General features: G+C 41.4%; 1 protein-coding gene across 10 annotated transcripts in view; it reads left to right on the forward strand.

Moving 5' to 3' along the window:
* Window positions 1-8,671, forward strand: part of GRAMD4 (GRAM domain containing 4) — a 113,637-nt gene extending 104,966 nt beyond the window's left edge. For all 10 annotated transcript variants that reach the window (XM_083575183.1, XM_083575184.1, XM_083575178.1 and 7 more), the window contains 3 exons: window positions 1,020-1,104; window positions 3,383-3,451; window positions 4,996-8,671. In XM_083575183.1, coding sequence (XP_083431309.1) covers window positions 1,020-1,104; window positions 3,383-3,451; window positions 4,996-5,097 — 256 coding nt within the window. In that variant the 3' untranslated portion in view covers window positions 5,098-8,671. The remainder of the gene's footprint in view (window positions 1-1,019; window positions 1,105-3,382; window positions 3,452-4,995) is intronic.
* The last annotated feature ends 13,455 nt before the right edge of the window (window positions 8,672-22,126 follow it).

Here is a 22,126-nt window from a genome sequence, read left to right on the forward strand (position 1 = left end):
TAAAGGGACATATTATATGTCTGGCTCGATCCCAAGGGCTCTGTGCAAATTGCACCCGTAGAAGAGTTGGGAATCTTAAACCTATCTCCTCCCCTGGGATTTTTTCCTCTGCTGGCTAATGCCAGGGCAAGCGAGGTGTGCTCCTGGCTGCCCCTCTCGAGGGATACATATGATAGATTAAAGTACACACCATAGAGCCCCAATATTCTCACCCCATAAACTTGTTGAAACCCCCTCACCGGCTCCTCCCAAGGCCACCACATGAGCCTCGTTGGCCCCAAACCAGGCCTCTTCTAATTTGGAACAGAAACAGCTTATTTTTGCTCTCAGTGGAGTCACCCCTTAGCCAGAACTTATTTACGGTGTCACTCTTGCTAGGAAAAAGAGCATTTCAAAGCAAAAAAGCAGCACCCAAACTGTAGTCAGTTGAGCCTTAATTTGTGCTGGGTAGCTATTTGCCTTCACAGGGGTGGGAATATCCCCTTATTGCAAAAGGGGGTGTTCTTTTATCTCATCTGTAATCTTCAATATTCCACAAAACAGACAGAGCTTCAAGTTTTTGGTGATACCAAACATTGTCACACTCAGGGCAGGCCAATTGATTTCTGGGGGTATGTCAATCCTTTTTTTAAAAAAAATAGACTAAAAGCACCTAGTGGTGAGGAAGAGGATATTCCTGAGACTTGAATCTTTCCTGATGAATGGAAGCGATATATCTGTGTGAAATTCCTTATGGAAGGGTATTTAATATGTGCTGCTTCTAGCATTGTGTATGCACATGTTTTGGTTGTAATGTCAGTGTATGACAGTCTCTAAAACTATATAGAGCTTAGTTGTTCGATTTGGTGTAACTGCTCTTTCGTTTTCTTTTCATTTGTCTGGCAATTTAATTATTCCTCGTTGATTTGCAAAGCGGTTTGTATTTAAACTAAAAATTGAAGTTAGTTGGCAAGGCTTTGAATCATTTTGGTCCTCAAACATCTATATAATATGTAATGTTTTCCTTTCCTTTTGTCCAGTTATTTGTGCTTTGAAAGTTCCAAATCTGGTTCATCTAAAAGAAATAAAGTTATAAAATTGACAGATATTACAGATATTCAAAAGGTAGGTCCATAATGTCTGTTTAACATTTTTTTGAATAAATAATACGGATGAAGTTTGTATTCTTGTGTTCTGGGGCAAAACATTTGAACATCACATTGGCACCTAGATCTATTATCTGTACAGAGCCACTTCTGGTCATTGTGTTGTGTTTCTTTGTCATGATCTGTGGAACCTTCAGATCATGTGGAGTTCCTTTAGCGCAACAACTCTGAAATACTTGTCTGAGCTAACTAACCTGAGACTACCGTTCCCAGCATATTTCTGGGCCATTGCAGATCCTACCCTAGGAGCCATCCCCTAGGGACCCCCATAAAATATTTGAGGGGGCAGAGCTCTCCCAAAGTTGATGGGCATCGCCATTCAGATGATGAGTGTCTTGTGATCGATTATGCAGTGTTTTATTCAAGTTGGCACCCCTGGACCCAAGTATGCGGGTGGTGCTGTGGTCTAAACCACTGAGCCTCTTGGGCTTGCCAATCAGAAGGCTGGCGGTTCGAATCCCTGCAACGGGGTGAGCTCCCGTTGCTCTGTCCCAGCTCCTGCCCACCTAGCAGTTTGAAAGCATGCCAGTACAAGTAGATAAATAGGTATCATTGCGGTGGGAAGGTAAATGGTGTTTCCGTGCGTTCTGGCTTGCGTCATGGTCCTCTGTGCGCCAGAAGCGGTTTTGTCATGCTGGCCACATGACCCAGAAAGCTGTCTGTGGACAAACGTTGGCTCTCTTGGCCTGAAAGCAAGATGAGTGTGCTGCAACCCCATAGTCGCCTTTGACTGGACTTAACTGCCATGGGGTCCTTTACGTTTTACCTTTTAGTACAGTGATGGGGAACTTTGGGCCTGAGAGCCAAATGCAGCCATCTAGGCCTCTCTATTTGGCTCTGGGGACTCTTTCCCAGGCCACCCAAGCCTCACCAGCCCTGCTTTGGACTCTCCTTGAGAGTTTTGGCCTAGCTGCACTGTGTCCCTGAACTCTTATTAGTGCTTCTTGTTTGTCTGGATGGAGGGATGTGTGAATGTGAAGAAACTACCACACAAAAAGATACCTTTCATATGCCTAGCTCCACTTACTGCTCTGGCAACCTCAAGGTTAGATTACTGCAATGCGTTATATGTAGGGCTGCCTTTGAAGACGGTTCGGAAACTTCAGCTGGTGGCGAATTCAGCGGCCAGGTTGCTCACCGGAGCAAGACAGTTTGAGCATATTACACCGATCCTGGTCCGACTGCACTGGCTACCAATTAGCTTCCGGGCCCAATTCAAAGTGCTGGTTTTGACCTATGAAGCCTTAAATGGCTCAGGACCGCAATACCTCAAGGATCGCCTCTTCCCATATGAACCTACGCGGACCCTGAGATCATCTTCTGAGGCCCTCCTTCATATGTCTCCTCCTAGAGAGGTTTAGAGGGTGGCAACATGAGAACAGGGCCTTCTATGCGGTGGCTCCCCATCTGTGGAATGCTCACCTTTTATTTTTTTCCAAGATTTTATCTTTTTTCTCATTTTGTATTCTCTTCTTTAGTGCATTCTGTTGAATCAGAAACCCTCTCATAACCGCTTTGCTTGTGTCCCAGATTACTCTTTTTTTCAACCGTAGTATTCAAATGTATCTCAAAATAGTCTCTCAGGATTTTTTGGGCCTTCTTAGTGACCTCTTGATCTCTAAATAAGGTGTCGTTCATCCTCCATCTGAAGGAACCGATTAGTGTTAGTTTCATCTCCATCTTCACCGCATTGTGGTCGGAGCAGGTTTTTGGGCAAATTTCCACTTTTCGAGTCTTAGGTGCCAGTCCTCTAGTTATCCATATTTGGTCAATTCTTGTCCATGTCATGTTGGCTTCAGAGAAGAATGTTCCCTCTCTTCCAAGGGGGTTCTTCATTATACACTTTTAGGTGCCAGGCAAAAACTTTTTAACTTTTTAACCAGGCCTTTTGTTGACCTGATTGACATCCTATACGATTTTAAAATGTGGCTCTTTTGGGGGGGATTGTTATTGGGTTATTGCTTTGGTTTGATTTTATATGTTGTGGTCTTGCTGTGAACCTCCCTGAGACCTCCAGGTATAGGGTATAGAGAGGCTGTCCAGGAGTGACAGTGGCCCTCAAGCCTGCAGAGGGGTTGTCCACCCCTTTCCTAGTATTATGATGTTGTTGTTTTAATGCCCTCCCTTTTGTGCTATCGAGCTGAGAAGGTCTCCAGCCCTGGCCAGATTGGAGCCTTTCCCACGTTGCCTCCGCCGGTTCAGTATTTAAATATTTCCTTTTTCTCTCTTCTTTTCAGTACAAAGTGCTTTCCGTCCTTCCCGGATCCGGAATGGGGATTGCGGTATCAACGCCATCTACGCAAAAAGTGAGCAAGCAAATAAAAGGATCTTAACGTGTATTGCACCATCAATTCTGCCGGCTGAAATATTAATGCTGTGATGACCTTGTCTGTTTTTGGAGCACTTAACTTGAGCCACGCGGATTCCTTTACTAAACCCTTTTTTTAAGTTGTTGCAAGCATCTGTGCTGCAATTTGCAACGAAAGGGAATTTAGTCATTATCTTCAGGGAAAGCGAAAACGTTTCGGGTCCTTTTTTAGCTTGCATGGGCTGTCTTAACAAAAATCCACCACAGCGAGTGTTTTAGAGCAGAAAGGGAATAGCGAGTCACGTTCTTTGTCAGTAGTAATGGAAAGAGTATGGTGATTTGGGAAAGTTAATAATGAGAAACTTATTTAGTGAAGGCATTTGGTAAGAATGACTTGAACGTAACCTGAGAATAAGTCCCATTGAATTCAGTGAGACTTCTTCTTTCCCCCCAATTATAGTTTATTAAATTTTCAAAAAACAATAATACACAAATACACTCCAATGCATACTATTGTTTCTTTTATTTTGTTGACTTTCCACCCTGATTTTCATGATAGTTTGTTTTTTTAATTTCTCCCCCTTGCCGCACCCTGTTATTTCTCTCTTATAGCATAATAACAATACAGTTGTACCTTGGAAGTCGTACCTTGGAAGCTTAGTTCCCAAACATTTTGGCTCCTGAATGTCGCAAACCCGGAAGTGACTGTTCCGGTTTACAAACTATTTTTGGAAGCCGAACGTCCAACGGGGCTTCCATGGCTTCCAATTGGCTGCAAGAGCCAATCGGATTAATCTGTTACAGACTTTTAAAAACAACCACTAAAACAGCAATTTAACATGAATTTTACTATCTAACAAGACCATTGATCTATAAAATGTAAGCAATAATCAATGTACTATACTAAAAAATAAAATAAAACAGTATTGTAGATGATAAAAATTAAAATTTTTTTTTTCTTATCTGCACTGATGATAGTCATTGTTTAGATGGGTTTTTTTTTATCCATTTCCTAAGTTGCACAATCAATCAGTCAGTCAATCAATCAATCAATCAATCAATCAGTAGCTGAACTGGGATCCTCACAGTCACAAAAACAAATTAACTGAAAAAGCCTCAAAACAAAAAATGCAAAATAAATAGCAAATAAATATCAAAAACAAAAGCAGCAAACATCAGCTCCAAATATCACCTTAGAACACTGCAATCAGAAACGGAAGGCTTGAATTACAATGGGAGGGGGACATAAATTAGCAGTGCAACAGGAAACACAGGGGACGCAAATTAGCAGCGCAACAGGAAACACTGGGGGGTGCAAAAACGGAGCACGTTCGCCTTCCCAAAAACATTCGAAAACCGGAACACCTATTTTCGGTTTTACAGCGTTTGGGTTCCAAATTGCTCGTGAACTAAGCAGTTCAAAAACCGAGGTACCACTGTATAGGATTGCGCAGTTAATTCTTACCGATGCGCTTGGGATCTCTGTATTTCAGTCATTATTGTTACTGACTCTTCTGCTTTTCTCTTCCTCCCCCCTTCAAGCCTTTGGTGTTTGGTGCCATGGTACACAGAGACGAAGCTTTCGAGACAATTTTCAACCAGTATATCAAGATAACTTCTGCAGCATCCACCAGCGAAAGCTAGTAGATCACCGTGGGTTCTCCTGGGGAGACTTCTATTAATTTTACTCACTCGGTAGTGAATAAAAAGGTGGAACATCCTTCATCGGTTCTGCAATAATTTTCTTTGATGCATATGTCTTACGTTACACACAAGTGTATTTTATATACGCCTTCCATGTCTTTGTTTTTAAAAAAAGCTTTTGTAAAAAACAGAAAAATAAAAAACACGGCGAAAGTGCTATCATCACTGTTAGCCTTGCACATCAAGCACTTTTAATGTTTATTTTACGGACATTAAAAAGCTTAGGAAGATCCTTGGCAAAGCTAGCTCGAGGGGCAGGCCATAGAAGCTGGCTTGCACTACCCCGAAATCCCAGGGCGTGATGGTACAATCTCTGCAACGGGTTCTGCGCACAGTCCAATTATTGTCAATTTCAGTAATGCCACGTAACGGTGCAGAATGGCAGCCTGACTTTGCAAAACGTATTAACTGCGTGTTTTTGGGAGCCCTGATAAACGAATTCTGGAGAGCTTTTGATAAATATAAATAATATTATTCGAGCATATGGAATACCTGTAGTTATATGTCTGAGCAAACTTTCTTGCTAAGACCCCTGTACCTTATCAAAGAATTCCCATCTTTTGGAGTCCGTTGTGCTGAGAAATAATAATAATGTCTCACAGTGAAAGTTGGCCTGCTCTTTCATCCCCTGATAAGATAAACCAGAGGAAGCCACTGTTTTCAATAGAAAGCACCTTTTATTAAAACTTGTCATTTTTGTGACAAATCTCCATTTTTAGGAACTTCATTTCCCTTGCCCCACCAAGAATAAATTGGCATTGTGCTGCCTTTACAGTTTCACTGATTTTCTACTTTCTTCTTTTAAAACGTTTGTTCTAATGAGGTGGTTTTTTTAAGTTGTGAAAATTGGTTTCCTGTAGTCCAGGCTCACTCTATGAGGGCAGGTTTGCTCATCAAATTCACACAGCAGAATGTTTGGTTTCCCCTCTCCTCAAGTTAGTAGTATGTTTGGGAGTGTGTGTGTGGGGGTGTTTTTCCCCTTATGCACAAACATGCCAATTTATTTTCCGTTGCTGATCGTTCTTGCCTCTTGCAGGCTTCCTCTCTGCTTTTTAATTCAATAACACTTTGTACGCGGAAGGCTTTAATCGAGAAGAACTAGGAATGGACTCCCGATTTTTCAAGCGCTAACTCCATGTTATGTGCAAATGCATATATATAATGGATTACCAGTGGACCAATTTTGTTACTTTTAAACGAGCAGCTTCAGGGGATTGGAGATTGCAAGCAGAGAAGTAATTTGGGATCTTTAACCCTTTCTGCACTCGCATTTTCCTTCTCATGATCATTTGCTCAGCTGCTTACCCTGTGAGCTCCCAAGTCCTTCATCGGCAAAGGGCAAAAACGCAACTGGAACCCCAGTGGGAGGGAGAGGGCGAAGCAGTTCAGTTGGGGAAAGGATTAAGCACATACACCTCCGCTTGCTCCATCCTAAAACTTGTATTCATTTTTATTTTTAAAAAGGCAATAGGGGCTCGGGTTATTAAACAGTACACTTGACCGCGGGAAAATGAACTTCTGTGGACTTCAGTCTTTGTTAGGGTAGAAAACTGCTTTCTCCACATTGTTTTAGAAGGAATAAATTTGCAAGGAAAATAGCAGTGGCAGGATATTGCAAAACACACTTTTCTTCAACTGCGAAACTCCTCCTCTTCTCAAAGGGACTTAAGCAGACTTGTAAGTTTAGTTCTGTCCTGAATCCGAAATGTCAATGCAAGATTCACAGTATTGCAGTTTCACCAAGAGCAATGTTGTAAGTTTCTCGGCCCAACGCGACTTCCTTTTTTTAAAAAAGGCAATTGGCAATTTATATACTTTTTTTTGAGCAAGTAGGTTGTATACCCTTTGAAACCAGTTGAAGGAACGTGGGCATAACACAAGTTGGACTTTTATGTGAGGGTTTTGTCAAGCATCAGCTCAGCAGGTAAAAAAGTTGATAAAAAGATGGGTAAAATAAGCATTAAATCAGAATCGTAGAATATTGAGTTGTCTTTTCAACAGAAGCAGATCCCTTAGGTGTTCATGAAGTTCTCGTTTTTTGAAAAACAGATTATATTTTATACAGAGTGAGCTGTTTTTCTTATTTTTGTATCATTTTCAAATGTAATTTTTACCTTCACTCTGATCATGAAAGTACTGGTTCTGGTGAACCACTCCCACTTGTGGCCGACTGAAGTATTGTTCTGGAATGTGGTTTCTTGAAGTCCTGTCCGGCTGTGATGTATTGCTAAAGCCACAATCAGTCCCTTACCTTTTCAGAATAGAACAATGAAAATAAAATGCCAGTATGTCGTAGTTTTTAAATTTTAGTTTCCCCTCTCTGCTGTGATACTACTAATACAGGTTTGTTCGAAACAGTCTGCACTTTTAACAATGCAAACTTTTTTAAAAAATAAAATGCTATGGTAGTAATGTATTTTGCAAACTGAAATGCAAAGGGGGTTCATTCCATTATCAAGTAAACGAACTGGATATTTACAGATCAAATCTGCGATAAGGTGGGCAGACAGGCATATACTTTTGCAAAATCCAACTTGGCATTACACAGAACTACTGCAAATTTAACTGCTATGTCGTGTGATAGGCCATTAGTTACAATAACCTAAAAATAACTTCGGCAGACTTGAATACCTTAACTGCTTTTTATTTCCTATGTCCTGAAATGTTGAGCATTTGCCAGGCTATTCTGTATTGATGTAACCACTCTTAGGTTTGGTCTGAATTCATCTCCTTCCATGGGATTTGCGGCATAGTCCAACTGAATTTAGGTTCAGTAGGGCGACTGAATGTGAAGTATTATTTTTCAGCAACATTTTTTTAAAACCACTCTTCATAAATTTGCTGTATCAATATGTGTTGTTCTGACTCTATCTGTGGCTTATTGGTGAATATTTGTGTTTAATTAGATAACTTCTACTCTCTTTTTTTTGGAAGTGATCCAGTTTGAGAACCTTTTTCAAGATAAAGGCGGATGAAAGCTGATCACATTTTATCTTCCCTTTCTAAAATTGCCAGAAACGGAAGTTTTATTACATGTGTTAGTTTTGCGAGGCGAGATTCGACTTCGGACGAATTATGTAGCAACGTCGCACAAAAATCCAGCAAAAACCAATTCACGATGAGTTCTGCAGACCGAGTGAGGAAGCGCTGGAAAGATAGGAACATTTACAAACCCTTAAATCAAACAAACTTGGTAGTTTATAATGAACGATGTACATTTTTGGCAGATATTTTTTTATTTCTGCTACTAATCATTAAATAGAATGGATGTGAAATAATTTTTATGTCTGAGGTTTGAGTCTATATTTTGAAGTTGTAAATATTTCATTAGCAGTGTAACTTTTGTTCAAGAGGAGACTTGTACTGTATGAGAAATTGAACTTAAAAAAATAAATTGCCCTGTACATTTTTTAAAGACACTTGTTTAAAGAAAAAAAAAGAAGGGGAGGGGGGTCTTGGTATAAATTATAATTTTTATTTAAATAAAATAAACCCTAAAAATGCTTTGATGCTACCAAATGTGCCTGTTTTCCTTCAGCCTACACAGACAGTTCTTTCTTTCTCTGCTTGTGTTGGAGTTGGTGTTTCTCAGCCTTTTCAAGACATTGGGAGGTGAGACGGGGGGCTTCTGGAAGTACCAAATCTTGTGGTTCCCCTGAAATAAATTATCAGCCATTTTTGTCCCAGATGGATGCCCTGAGGTTCTCTGAACTTGGCTTCAGGGCCTGGTCTAAGGCCACACCATTCAGCCATCTTGCTGAAGCTAAGCAGGTTGGGGTCTGCTTAGTGCATGGCTGAGAGATAGCCTGGAAACTCAATGTATGAGTTCCATGATGGAAGAAAAGGGATATTTGTAATGAGCAAACAAAATACATTTATGTATGCATTTCTACTGTCTATCTATCTGTCTGTCTGTCTGTGTATGTATCTCATCTGTGGGTACTAAAAAGGTAAAGGACGCCGGGACGGTTAAGTCCAGTCAAAAGTGACGATGGAGTTGCGATGCTCATCTCGCTTTCAGGCCGAGGGAGCCGGCATTTGTCCACAGGCAGCAGGAGGCCCCATTAGCTAAAGCGGTGCTTCAGGTTAAGAACAGTTTCAGGTTAAGAACGGACCTCCGGAACGAATTAAGTACTTAACCCGAGGTACCACTGTACTTTTAAAAGACACCTGAAGGTGGCCCTGTTTAGGAAAGTTTTTAATGTCTGACGCTGTATTGTTTTTAATACTCGGTTGGAAGCCGCCCAGAGTGGCTCGGGAAACCCAGCCAGATGGGCGGGGTATAAATAATAGATATTATTATTATTATTATTTGAATGTCTGAATGGTTTGGATCTGGGATATTTTAAGCACCACCTTCTCCTGTCCAAATCTGCCTGTCTACTGAGAACTTTGGAGGAGCTCTTGTGTCCCTCAACATCCCCAGAAATAGGTTTAGCAGGACCCAAGAAGAGAGCCTTTTTGGTAGGCTATACAGTGGAACCTCGGTTGTCGATCATAATTCATTCCAGAATTCAATTTCCATGTTCGAAATGGAAGCATTCACTTCTGGGTTTTTTGGCGTTTGGGTTCTGAATCGTTTGGCTTCCGAGACGCTCGAAAACCAAGGTTCCACTGTATTTTAGGCTACTACTTCCTTTTTATAAAGGTATTAGGAATGAATAGTTTTTAACAATCTATGGATTTGAGGATGGGGCGTCATGTTTTTAGTGCTGTTTTGTTATTTCCTGCATTGCCTCAGAAATGGTACGTCCAGAAGGCTTTAGATGGCTGCCTCCTGTCATCTGCTGTGCCTTGTAAAACGAAACATGTAATATTCCCTGCAAGGTGTAGGGTTGTATATTTGCAGCCACGCAGCTGGTTCTGTGGCTGACAGTGATTGCAGCTGCTGACAAGCCTTGGAAGAAAAGCATCTTTGCTCTAATTAAAATGTACAGAAGCAAATGACAGCTACCCAACAGCTCTGGCCGACGCCGTAAAGCCAAAAGCTTATTTCATTGGACTTTAAATAAAAAGTGTCCAAATGGACAGTGTTTTTCTATTTAGCCCCGGGGAGCAGGAAAATTGTTGCAGCAAAATACACGTGGAGCGTAATCTGGCAGGATATTTTCCTGTACAAGATCTCTGGGAATGAATGGGAACTGTACAAGCGCGTTGTTACCCTTTCATGCAGCTCAGCAAGCCTTGTGATAGAAAAGCTCCTGTGCGAGTTGATATTTTGGCTTGTTAAGTGCTCTCCTCCATTGGACAATTGAAAAATCCCACTATATTTCAGTAAGACTACTCAAGATAAATGCATGCACCTTGGTTCTCAAACTTAATCTGTTCCGGAAGTCCGTTCCAAAACCAAAGCGTTCCAAAACCAAGGCACGCTTTCCCATAGAAAGTAATGCAAAACAGATTAATCCATTCCAGACTTTTAAAAACAACCCCTGAAACAGCAATTCAACATAAATTTTACTATCTAACGATACCATTGATTCATAAAATGTAAGCAATAATCAATGTACTGTATTATATAATTAAGACAGTGTTGTAGATGATAAAAATTAAAATTATTATTATTTTTACCTGCACTGATGATAGTCATCGTTTGGAATGGGGGGCTTTTATCCATTTCCGCAGTCACGCCATCAATCAATCAGTAGCTGAACTGGGTTGGACACAGTCACAAAAACAAATGAACTGAAAAAGCCTCAGAAACAAAAACGCAAAATAAAGAGCAAAAGCAACAAATACAGTGGTACCTTGGTTCTCGAACGAGGCCTTTGATCCATAAAATGAATCACAAAAGCAAATTAACAGGAAAAGCCTCAAAAACAAAAACGCAAAATAAAGAGCAAAAACAAAAGTGCCAAACTTAATCTGTTCCGGAAGTCCGTTTGACTTCCAAAACGTTCAAAAACCAAGGCGCAGCTTCTAAGTGGTGCAGGCACCCCAGAAAGAATAGCCGACAGCCGCATTGAAGTGGTGCAGGCACCGCACGTTTTCGAACGTTCCGAAAAACGTTTGAAAACTGGAACACTTCCGGGGTTTCGGCGTTTGGGAACCAAGGTACCACTGTAGTTCTATATGGCTTAGACTGCATGTGCCAAAGGTGGATTCAAATACTGTTCAGAGAAACAGGAGAATCTGGAGCCCAGACAGAACTCTTGCTTGGTTGAATTAAAGCAGGTTAAACTGCTTTCTGAATCACCAAAAACCACCAAGGCTTTGCAGGTGTCTAAATTCTTACGGATGACTCATGCACCTGCAAGTCATTTCAACTCATAATGCAGAGCCTAGGAGATAATGGATAGCTCAGTTGGTAGAGCATAAGACTTAATATCAGGGTCAAGAGTTTGAGACCCACACTGGGTAACTGATCTGTTGAAAACACAACTTGGAAAAAGAGGCAATGCACGTATTTGGAGATAATACAGAGCCTATAGCTCCTTCCCAGGGCAACAGAGCGATTTGTGAGCAACGTGATGAGATTACAGGAAACATGGCTTGCAGGTTGTAACAGGGCAACAAGCCATGCTCCTGCACAACCTCTTGTGAGTTGCACTTGGGCCTGCATGAGTGAAGCAGCCATGATCATCCCGCAAGTATCCAACTGACTGCAGGTGGTAGACGCTGCATTTATTCTACGGTGTTCAAACTATGGAAACTTGAATGAACTCCTGGGAGTAGGAAAATATTTGCCCTTAGAAATGGAGCCGATCCGAGCAAATGTCCTGATCCCCTGACCTACCTGGCAGACAGACAAACTTACAAGTGCAGAGGCCAGTCTACAATAGGAAAGTCCAAAGATCAGGAAACGCAGTCCAGGGTCAGTCCAAGTGAGTCAAGTTAGAAGTTCAGCAGTCAGGATACAGTCCAGAGTCAATCTTGAAGTAGATAGATGATCGTAGGTAGATAGACCTACCTACCTACCTACCTACCATTTTTATTTGTTTTTACAAATACGAAGTTATACACACACAAAAACGAAAACCATATCCATATAAAGAGATTCCTCCAAATCTCAGGACCATAGCTGTCAACTTTTCCCTTTTTTAAGGGAAATTCCCTTATTCCGAATAGGATTCCTCGCAAGAAAAGGGAAAAGTTGACAGCTATGCTCAGGACTTCCTCCCACCCCTTTCATGGAGTCCCATTTTAAACATATTACTGCATATTCTTCTATACTCCAATTTTTATATCAAATATTAAAAGTTTCCCTAAACAGGGCTGCCTTCAGATGTCTTCTAAAAGTCTGGTAGTTGTTCTTTTTGACATCTAGTGGGAGGGCATTCCACAGGGCAGGTGCCACTACTGAGAAGGCCCTCTGCCTGGTTCCCTGTAACTTGGCTTCTCGCAGTGAGGGAACCGCAGTGAGGGAACCTCCAGAAGGCCCTCGGCGCTGGACCTCATTGTCCGGGTAGAACGATGGGGGTAGAGACGCTCCTTCAAAGGCCATCTTGAATTGCCCAGAAATGCAGAACCAGGGCACCTGTTTTCAAGGAATCCTGGATTGGCCCAAGAGCAGCTTCAGGAAATCTGGGCTCAGCAGAACACAATCCTTTTTCCTTATACAGTCGTATAGTTGGATCCTGAATGCTTTGGCTCCTGAAAAAAAATTGGCTCCCAAACGATTGAAATCCGGAACTGAGTGTTCTGGTTTTTGAACGTTCTTTTGGAACCCGAATGTCCGATGGGGCTTCTGCGGCTTCTGATTGGCTGCAGGAAGCTCCTGCAGCCAATCAGAAGCTACATTTTGGTTTTTGAACGCTTTGGAAGTCGAATGGACTTCCGGAACGGATTCCCTTTGACTTTCAAGGTAAGACTGTACTCTAACCATTGAAGTTGTCAAAGGGTGCATAGAAAGGCTCATGATGAGCCCTTTGGCCGTGGTGAGAACAATTGTGGCTTATTTGTGTTCAGGGCCAGCCCTCCCCTTAGGCAAAGTGAGATCAGGGGGCAGATGTTATGGGGTGAGGAGCAGACCGAGCTGTGTGTGCCACGCAATCTGCCCTGCACCTTCTAGGCTAACCTGCTGCCCTCTAGTGTACTGGAGGATGCTGTCCCATTTTCAGTGCTGAAGTAAGATTCAAGTGCCTCTCTGCTTGGTTTCTGCACGTGAAATGGGGAGGTTGGAGCAGGCAGCAAATTGTAGAAGCCCAATTTCTATGGGTCAGGATTGGGTGGTGTCATTTTCATAATGCAATGCTATCCTCTTAGCTCCAGAAATGGATAGAAATGATCTGGGAACTGCAGCCAAAGAGATTCTTAAACTGTTCCCTCACTGCGAGAGGCGAGGTTACAGGGAACCAGGCAGAGGGCCTTCTCGGTGGTGGCGCCAGCCCTGTGTGGAATGCCCTCCTATTAGATGTCAAGGAAATAAACAACTCTCTGATTTTTAGAAGACACCTGAAGGCAGCCCTCTTTAGGGAAGCTTTTACTGTTTGATGTTTTATTTTGTTTTTAATATTCTGTTGGGAGCTGCTCAGAGCGGCTGGGGAAGCCCAGCCGGATTGGCAGGGTATAAATAAAATTATCGTTATTATAGAATAAGCCATCCCTATTTTCACTGGAGAAATGTTGGAGGATTATTATTATTTTAGTCCCAATGAGGGCATTGGCTTAGAAGTGCGTTGAAGTCGAGAAGGTAATGGAAGCGAGAATGTCTAGCTGGAACCATGGCACAAGTGCAGATATGTAGAATATCAGGCAGTGGGAGAAAATGCAAAATACTGTTCCTTTGAAAAGGGCAAAGACTGGATTTTAACAAGCCTCATATCCACTGGGAAAGGATTGAAATTGGAGGCGATTTTCGTTCTTTGGACAAAGGCAGTAGATGAAAAAGTACTGTCTCTAAAGCAGAGGGCTTGGTGAATTATCTCTAGTTTGACGGAGTGAGTCAGTGAATAGTGATGGATCTCTGCACTCAACCATAGGGAGGTTATACATTAGTGTGCATGAATGAAAGCTCATGAGAGCTTTGAGCTAGACTCACCACCTCCGAAACCCCCCATTTCGTGGCATAATGAGCTTATATACCTAAAATCACAAAATATGGCAATGCCAAACTGACTTAAGTTTTTGTTTCTATTTTTTTTGTTTTTTACTGCTACCTATTAATAAATTTCCAGTAGTGATGTATGGAAGTGAGAGCTGGACCATAAAGAAGGCTGATCGCCGAAGAATTGACGCTTTTGAATTATGGCGCTGGAGGAGACTCTTGAGAGTCCCATGGACTGCAAGAAGATCAAACCTATCCATTCTTAAGGAAATCAGCCCTGAGCGCTCACTGGAAGGACAGATCCTGAAGCTGAGGCTCCAGTACATTGGCCACCTCATGAGAAGAGAAGACTCCCTGGAAAAGACCCTGATGTTGGGAAAGATGGAGGGGACAAGGAGAAGGGGATGACAGAGGATGAGATGGTTGGATAGTATTCTCGAAGCTACCAGCATGTTTGACCAAACTGTGGGAGGCAGTGGAAGACAGGAGTGCCTGGCGTTCTCTGGTCCATGGGGTCATGAAGAGTCGGACACGACTAAACGACTAAACAACAACAACATTAATAATTTTATTGTTTATTTAACATAATTGTTGCAAAATATAAGCAAAATATTGCACATACATGCATACATATATATATTTCAAATAAGCACATATACATGAAAAAAGGAACAAAAGAGAGAAAAATAAGAAAAGAAAAACAGAAGAAAAAAATAGAGAAAAGAAGAAAAGTTGGAAGAATTTCTCCCAAGTTTATTCTACAAATATCTCAATACGAAAATAATAATAAAATTTCATTGATTGACTTCCATCGCTTACACTGCACTTCCTATATACATTTTAAGCAAGATTGTATCTGTTATTCCGTATTTTCCCCATACAATCTCACACAATATTCTAATCAATAAGTTTTCTAAATCTCTCATAAATCTATTCTAAACACAACTAATACCTTACATTTAATCCTTGTCTACATAAATACTCATTTAAGCATTTCCATTGTTTCTGGATTATATTATTGGGTTTTTATCAAATCAGTCAACTTTGCTAATTCCAAGTATTCACATAATTTATTCAACCATTCTTCTTTGGTTGGAATATAATTTCCTTTCCAATTATTGGCTATCAACATTCTCGCTGCTGTTGTCGTGTATAAGAAAATATTAATTTTGTCATTCGGGATGTCTCCATTCAAAATTTTTGTTTCTAGAATCCTCCCATCCAAACAACGTAGTGTCACCCTTTTTATATATAGTTCAGGAGGGACGAGCTACTTTTTGTTTTGTTTTTAAGAAGGAAAATAAAAATCTAAGCACAGATCGGATCACTTTGTTATACGCCACATTGGGAACGATTCTTAGCTCACTTCTGGGTGGCGGTTAATAATTTTCTCTGATGTCTTATTGGGGGAGATCGGCACCTGAAAAACTGAACGAGCTCCTTCTTGCATTTATCTGAGCAAGCCTGGGAGGCTGAAAGCATTTATTCTTGCTACCCCTTCGCTAGTAATGAAAAAATATAGAAGTGAATTTCACAGAGAGCTCCAGAAATGATCACAGGCGCACACAGCTGCTTAATTGGCTAGCTATTAATGTGAAATATTAGTCTGATAGCTCTTCTTGTGACATAAGCTGGAATGAACTCTTTTAAAATGAGCAAGAGTTGCTTGGAAATAGCTCCCCTAAATGGAACGGATAAATAAGCCAGTACAGTGGTACCTTGGTTCTCAAACACCGAAAACCAGGAAGTAAGCGTTCCGGTTTTTGAACATTTTTCGGAAGCTGAACATCCGATGCGGTTGTCAGGGCGCCTGCACCAATCAGCACCAATCAGAAGCCACGCCTTGGTTTTTGAACATTTCGGAAGTCAAACAGACTTCCAGTTTGGCACTTTTGTCTGCTTCTGGAGAGGGGTTTGGGTAGCTGGCCTTCAGGTCAACTTCCAGATCTGTGATGTTACAGGACCAGTAATTATCTGACTATAGGTCACCTTAACATCTTAACGCTATTGTGATAGTGATGGTAAGTATTGCTACCACAAACATTTAAGATTGATGTGCGTGTGTGCGTTGGAATCTGCAAATATTACCTGAGTTATTTATTTTCTCTGGAAGAGAGGCAGTAACACTTGCCAGCTTTTTAGGTAAAGGTAAAGGGACCCCTGACCATTAGGTCCAGTCGTGGCCGACTCTGGGGTTGCGGTGCTCATCTCGCATTATTAGCTGAGGGAGCCGGCGTACAGCTTCCGGGTCATGTGGCCAGCATGACTAAGCCGCTTCTGGCGAACCAGAGCAGCGCACGGAAATGTCGTTTACCTTCCCGCCAGAGTGGTACCTATTTATCTACTTGCACTTTGACGTGCTTTCGAACTGCTAGGTTGGCAGGAGCAGGGCCCGAGCAATGGGAGCTCACCCCGTCGTGGGGATTTGAACCACTGACCTTCTGATCAGCAAGTCCTGGGCTATGTGGTTTAACCCACAGCGCCAACTGCTCCACGACAATTCAGCCTTTCTTTGTATTTGTGAAGCCAAGAAGTTTACATTTTCAAAAAACGTCCACTACAGTACTAAAAACTACTCAAACCACACACCTTTAAAACGGGATTTGATGCTGTACTGTATGTTTTTATGTGAGATTTAATTTATTTTAATGTCACAATGTCCGCTGGAGGCTTGGTACTGATTTGCTACTGCCGGAATACAACTGGGAGAGTCTCGGAGTGAGAATTCTGCACTGTTCATTCCTATTCTTTGGTTTAATGCCTATGGCAATTGGGTGGGGTTTGTTGCTGAGCAAGAGACTTGAGGGTTCATTGGTGCCAATATGTGATTGTCACAGCTTGCAGCTTGTCAAATGCCCATCGAATCTCAATGTTTTTATGTTTTTAAGCTTCGGTAGGAACAAGATCCAAGTGGCAAGCAACCAGTCTGCTAGATACATGAACTGCTCAGCTATCCTATAAAACCAGCAGTGCAACGGGATAAAATATTCTATGTGATGTTCAAGCGCTTTATGTCTCTCAAGAAAGCAATGATACAATTCTCCACTCAACGCTTCTAACAAACGTTTCTACTGCAATATTGAGCGACGTATAATTAGCTGGTCTTATGCTGGGTGTTTCCACTGATGTTTCGACCCCACTGATGATAAGATACACAGATCCTCTTCCTGCATTTTCTTGCAGTCAGGTGAAACTTTGTACTCTATTTTTCTCTCACGCACATTTCTGAAAGGGTTCCCCTCCGCTGCAGCCGTCCAGCGCAAAAGTGCTCCTGTGGCCTTTAGAACAAAGGGTAGAAAAAAGGCAATAAGTGTGCCAATATTTTTGTAATAATAATAATTAATAATAATTTATTTATAGCCCACCCATCTGGCTGGGTTTCCCCAGCTACTCTGGGCGCCTCCTAACAAAATTAAAAGCACAATAAAACACCAGACATTAAAAACTTCCCTAAACACGGCAGCCTATCCATCTTAAGAAGAGAAACGACAATAAATTTCATTTATTGTCGTTTCTCTTCTTAAGATGCCTGCGTGTGGTTTTTTTTTTTTTTTTTTTTTTTGCTCCACCTCTCCAGACCTGTGGGAAACACATCTCAGTGAAAACCAGGGGTAGCCAATATGGTTCTGTTCAGATGTCATTGGACTGAAACTCCCACCATTCCTCCTCCCCCATAATTTTTATTACATTTTCTGTTTTACATTTTAGAATATTCATTTAAACAATCTTAAAATATCAACGACTTCCCTTCTTCTCTTTCCATGGTTCATTTTGCATAACCTAAATCCCTGCATATTTTATACAAAACTGAACCATTCACTATTCCATCATTGCATCCATCAAAACTTGTTTATACTGTTGGATTTATCTTAATGCTGCCCTCTTAACGCTTTTTTCAAATATACACAATTTCCCTCCATATATTCAATAAACATTTTCCAATCCTCTTTAAACGTACATTCTTCTTGTTCTCTTATTCTATATGTTAGGTCCGCAAGCTGAACTTATTCCATCAGTTTAAATTGCCATTTCTTCTTTAGTTGGGACTTCACTCATTTTCCATTTTTGGGCTAACAAAACACGAGCCACAGTAGTGGCATACATAAATAACCTTTTTTTGCACCAGCAAATTTCCATCTGAGTTATTCCCATCATTCCTGGCTATTGGCTATGCTGACTGGGGCTGATGGGAGTTGGAATTCAACGTCATCTTGACCTATCCCCGAATTTCCCTTCTTCAGCAATGCTGCCCATGGAAACCAGAGTAAGATCAGGAAATACATGAGTGATATGTAACAAAAAGCAGTTCCATAGTCTGGATGAGTTTCAGTCTGGAAAAGCCTCTCGCCTCTGCAATATTGCAGCCAACCACTTGAGGGCAGTAAATGCACGAATAAACCAGCTTCGATTCTAAAATCTAAATGGACAAAGCAGAAATGGAAGAATAACAGAAATTTCACCAGGGTTAGTAGAACCTGTAATATTAGGAATTAGAAGCAGCTGTAGTTTCCCATTATTCATTAGGATTTTTCTTTTCTTTTTAAAGAAACCACGAAGAAGCAGAACACAAACATACCTACTTAGGAGACACAACAAAGAAGTTCTCCATCGCTGTTGTTCCAAGAGATGCTGAACCATCAGAGAGAAGCAAAAGCCCTTTGTTTGGAAGAAAATTGCGAGGGCCCGAACTGTAAATCTGTTTCCTTTGAAAACCTCGGCAATTTAATCAATTTCTTTTCAAATGAACTTGATGCTGTTTTGTACCATTGATTGCTTCTAATTTATATGCAGGCAAATAATCGTTTCGGCAGAGAAGGCCCCCCCGCCCCAATTCATTTCTTTCAGAACTTTTTGACACAGAGAGAAAATCCGAAGTTTTGTAATTGAGTTGCCTAAACAGAAAACTCTTGCCGTCCTGGAAAAAAATAAAAATGAACTGGACTCCAGTGCTAAGAGAGGTTTCTCTGAGGTCATGTTGACACAGTGACTTCAATTTAACAAGCCATTAAAATGCTTTCATGTGTTCTGAGACCGGTGTTAAAAGCCTGGTTCTGACTGAAGTAGCAAACCTTTGTCTGGGAATGTTTTTCATCCAAAGATTCTCTCTATGTAGAAAACTAGATATCCGAGAGAAACGTTCTAGTAGAATACAATTCTTTTCTCCAGTATCTAGTGGTATTTTTTGGTGGAGGGGAATGATTTGTGTGGAGAAGATTTTCATTATATGCTCTCATTTTATGCTCTGCTCTCAACCTGAAGTTCTTGTTAAAGGGTATTGGGAATTGTAGCTCAGTGTGTGTGAACCAGGATTAAAAAAAAAAAATTGTTGGGGGGAGATAAGCTCTTTAAAGATCCTTAATGAATGATGTGACTTTGGGTCAAAAGTGAAGGGGGAACTGTAAAGGATCTTTCTGGAATTTGAGCTGCAAGAGTTTCTCTGTTCATGGGTGTAGCCAGGAGGGGCAGCTGCACCCCCAATCGAGTAAACAAATAAAAATGCTTAACTAAAAGTAGAAATAAACAGAATATTTGAAATGGAAATGTCCAAAGCTGAACTATGACACATCATGTGGAAGGAGAAAAAACTCAGCAAAAAGCAGTTAAAAGAGCTGAACATAGAAGACTTAGTAAAAGAGGTGGGAATCTGTTACCCTACCAAAAAAGATGGCCTTGTACCATAGACCTGTCATTCTGTACCTTGTGGGGAGTAAAGACCTGGCTGAGGTCCACGATGAGAGGGGAGCATTTAAGTGAGATATGCTTACTGAGGTAGAATCAACACGCACACACAAAAAACGCTTTTTAAACAAACGTTTTGAAAAATACATTGAATTTGGCATAGCTCACTCTCGCCACCTAGTGTCACACTTGTACATTGCACATTGAAAACGTTTCATTTGCAGCTGTGTAGCGGTGTCCTGAGTGCGCACAGGAAAGCTGCATTGGGGGGGAAAGGAGGAATTTGAGAAGGAAGTGCTGAAAAGGTTTTCAGCAAATCGAAGACAACTTGTTTCAGTTTTGATTTTTGACCCATTTTTTAATTTGATTCTGGAATGTCCTGCTTTCCCATAGGTCATTCCTATTTCCAACAGAGAAATGTTGGAGGGCATGGAATTACCCAATCCCCGAGCCATCTTAAGGCAGTTCTGTATAGGTAAGTTTTTAAATGTTTGATTATGTTTTTAAATGTTTGATTATGTTTTTATAATGTTGGAAGCTGCCCAGAGGGGCTGGAGCAACCCAGTCACATGGGTGGGATATGAATAGTGAAATTGTTATTATGGAATAGGACATCCCTATTTTCCTCGGCCATGATCTTCGTTTTTTTGATGTTGAGCTGCAAACCATATTTTGTGCTCTCCTCTTTCACCCTCATTAAGATCATGGCCACTGGTCCCATCACCTCCTGGCAAATAGAAGGGGAAGAAACGGAGGCAGTGAGAGATTTTACTTTCTTGGGCTCCATGATCACTGCAGATGGTGACATCAGTCATGAAATTAAAAGACGCCTGCTTCTTGGGAGAAAAGCAATGACAAACCTAGAGAGCATCTTAAAAAGCAGAGACATCACCTTGACAACAAAGGTTCGTATAGTTAAAGCTATGGTTTTCCCAGTAGTGATATATGGAAGTGAGAGCTGGACCATAAAGAAGGCTGATCGCCGAAGAATTGACGCTTTTGAATTATGGTGCTGGAGGAGACTCCTGAGAGTCCCATGGACTGCAAGAAGATCAAACCTATCCATTCTGAAGGAAATCAGCCCTGAGTGCTCACTGGAAGGACAGATCCTGATGTTGAGACTCCAATACTTTGGCCACCTCATGAGAAGAGAAGACTCCCTGGAAAAGACCCTGATGTTGGGGAAGATGGAGGGCACAAGGAGAAGGGGACGACAGAGGATGAGATGGTTGGACAGTGTTCTCGAAACTACCAGCATGAGTTTGACTAAACTGCGGGAGGCAGTGGAAGACAGGAGTGCCTGGCGTGCTCTGGTCCATAAGGTCACGAAGAGTCGGACACGACTAAACGACTAAACAACAACAATTTTCCTCAGAGAAATGTTGAAGGGTGGGGAATAGCTTGGTTTTTTTTTTAATCTTCATGGAGAACTGCCTGCTCTGTGGAAGGGAATGTACACACCTATCTATGCAGGAGTTATGTGTGCACAGAGACAAACACGTGAGTATTAGTCAAAATAATGGGCTTCCTTTGCCAAAATGGATGCCTTGCTTGCTTTTTTGTATTAGTAGTAGCATAAAGAAGAGCAAATATATGCCAGTAAACAGCTCATGGCGATTCAAGGAGGACCCCTCATTGTTTTCCAAATGTCTCATTCAGTCTGTCAGATCTGATGACTGTTGACTGGACACTTCCAAGCCGTTTTGCTATGTTATTTATTTTTATTTGTTCCCCCGAGAGATCCTCAAACATTCTAAATTTGATTTAAGGAAGTTTCCAGGAGCAAATTGAACATGCTGCAGAGAGCAGTTTGGTTTGATGGTCAATACGCAGACAATAAAGTACAATAAAGGTAAAGTAATTCCATTTTGTGACACTATTCTTGTGTGTTTACGTTTCAGATGGATTTTAATACTCCTGTCACCACTTCAAAAGGGTTTTAGGTGCCTTTTTTATGGCGGAGTCCATAAAATTGTTTGTTGCATCTAACTCTTTTCTCCAAAATGGGAATGTAAAATAGGCACACCTAAAATTTGACCCAGACGTGAGTCTGCTGCATAATTGTGAGGTTGCCTTCTTGCATTCTGGAACCTATGACTTCAGATGTTTAAACCCGGTGCAATTTTTCTAGAAAAAGAGGTGTCGGAACTCCCCATGGACTCCTCCAGTTTCCTTATAATGACAATGGCACCCACCTGAGAGGTGCCAGAACTGAGTTCCGGCTGGAAAAAACCCCTGGTTAAACCCAAATATTAGAGAGAGGAGCAGCAAGTTTAGTTCTGAGTGCTCTGGAGCACAGCATGA

The sequence above is a fragment of the Podarcis filfolensis genome (genome assembly GCF_964270895.1).
Source record: "Podarcis filfolensis genome assembly, chromosome: 10".
NCBI lineage: Eukaryota > Metazoa > Chordata > Lepidosauria > Squamata > Lacertidae > Podarcis > Podarcis filfolensis.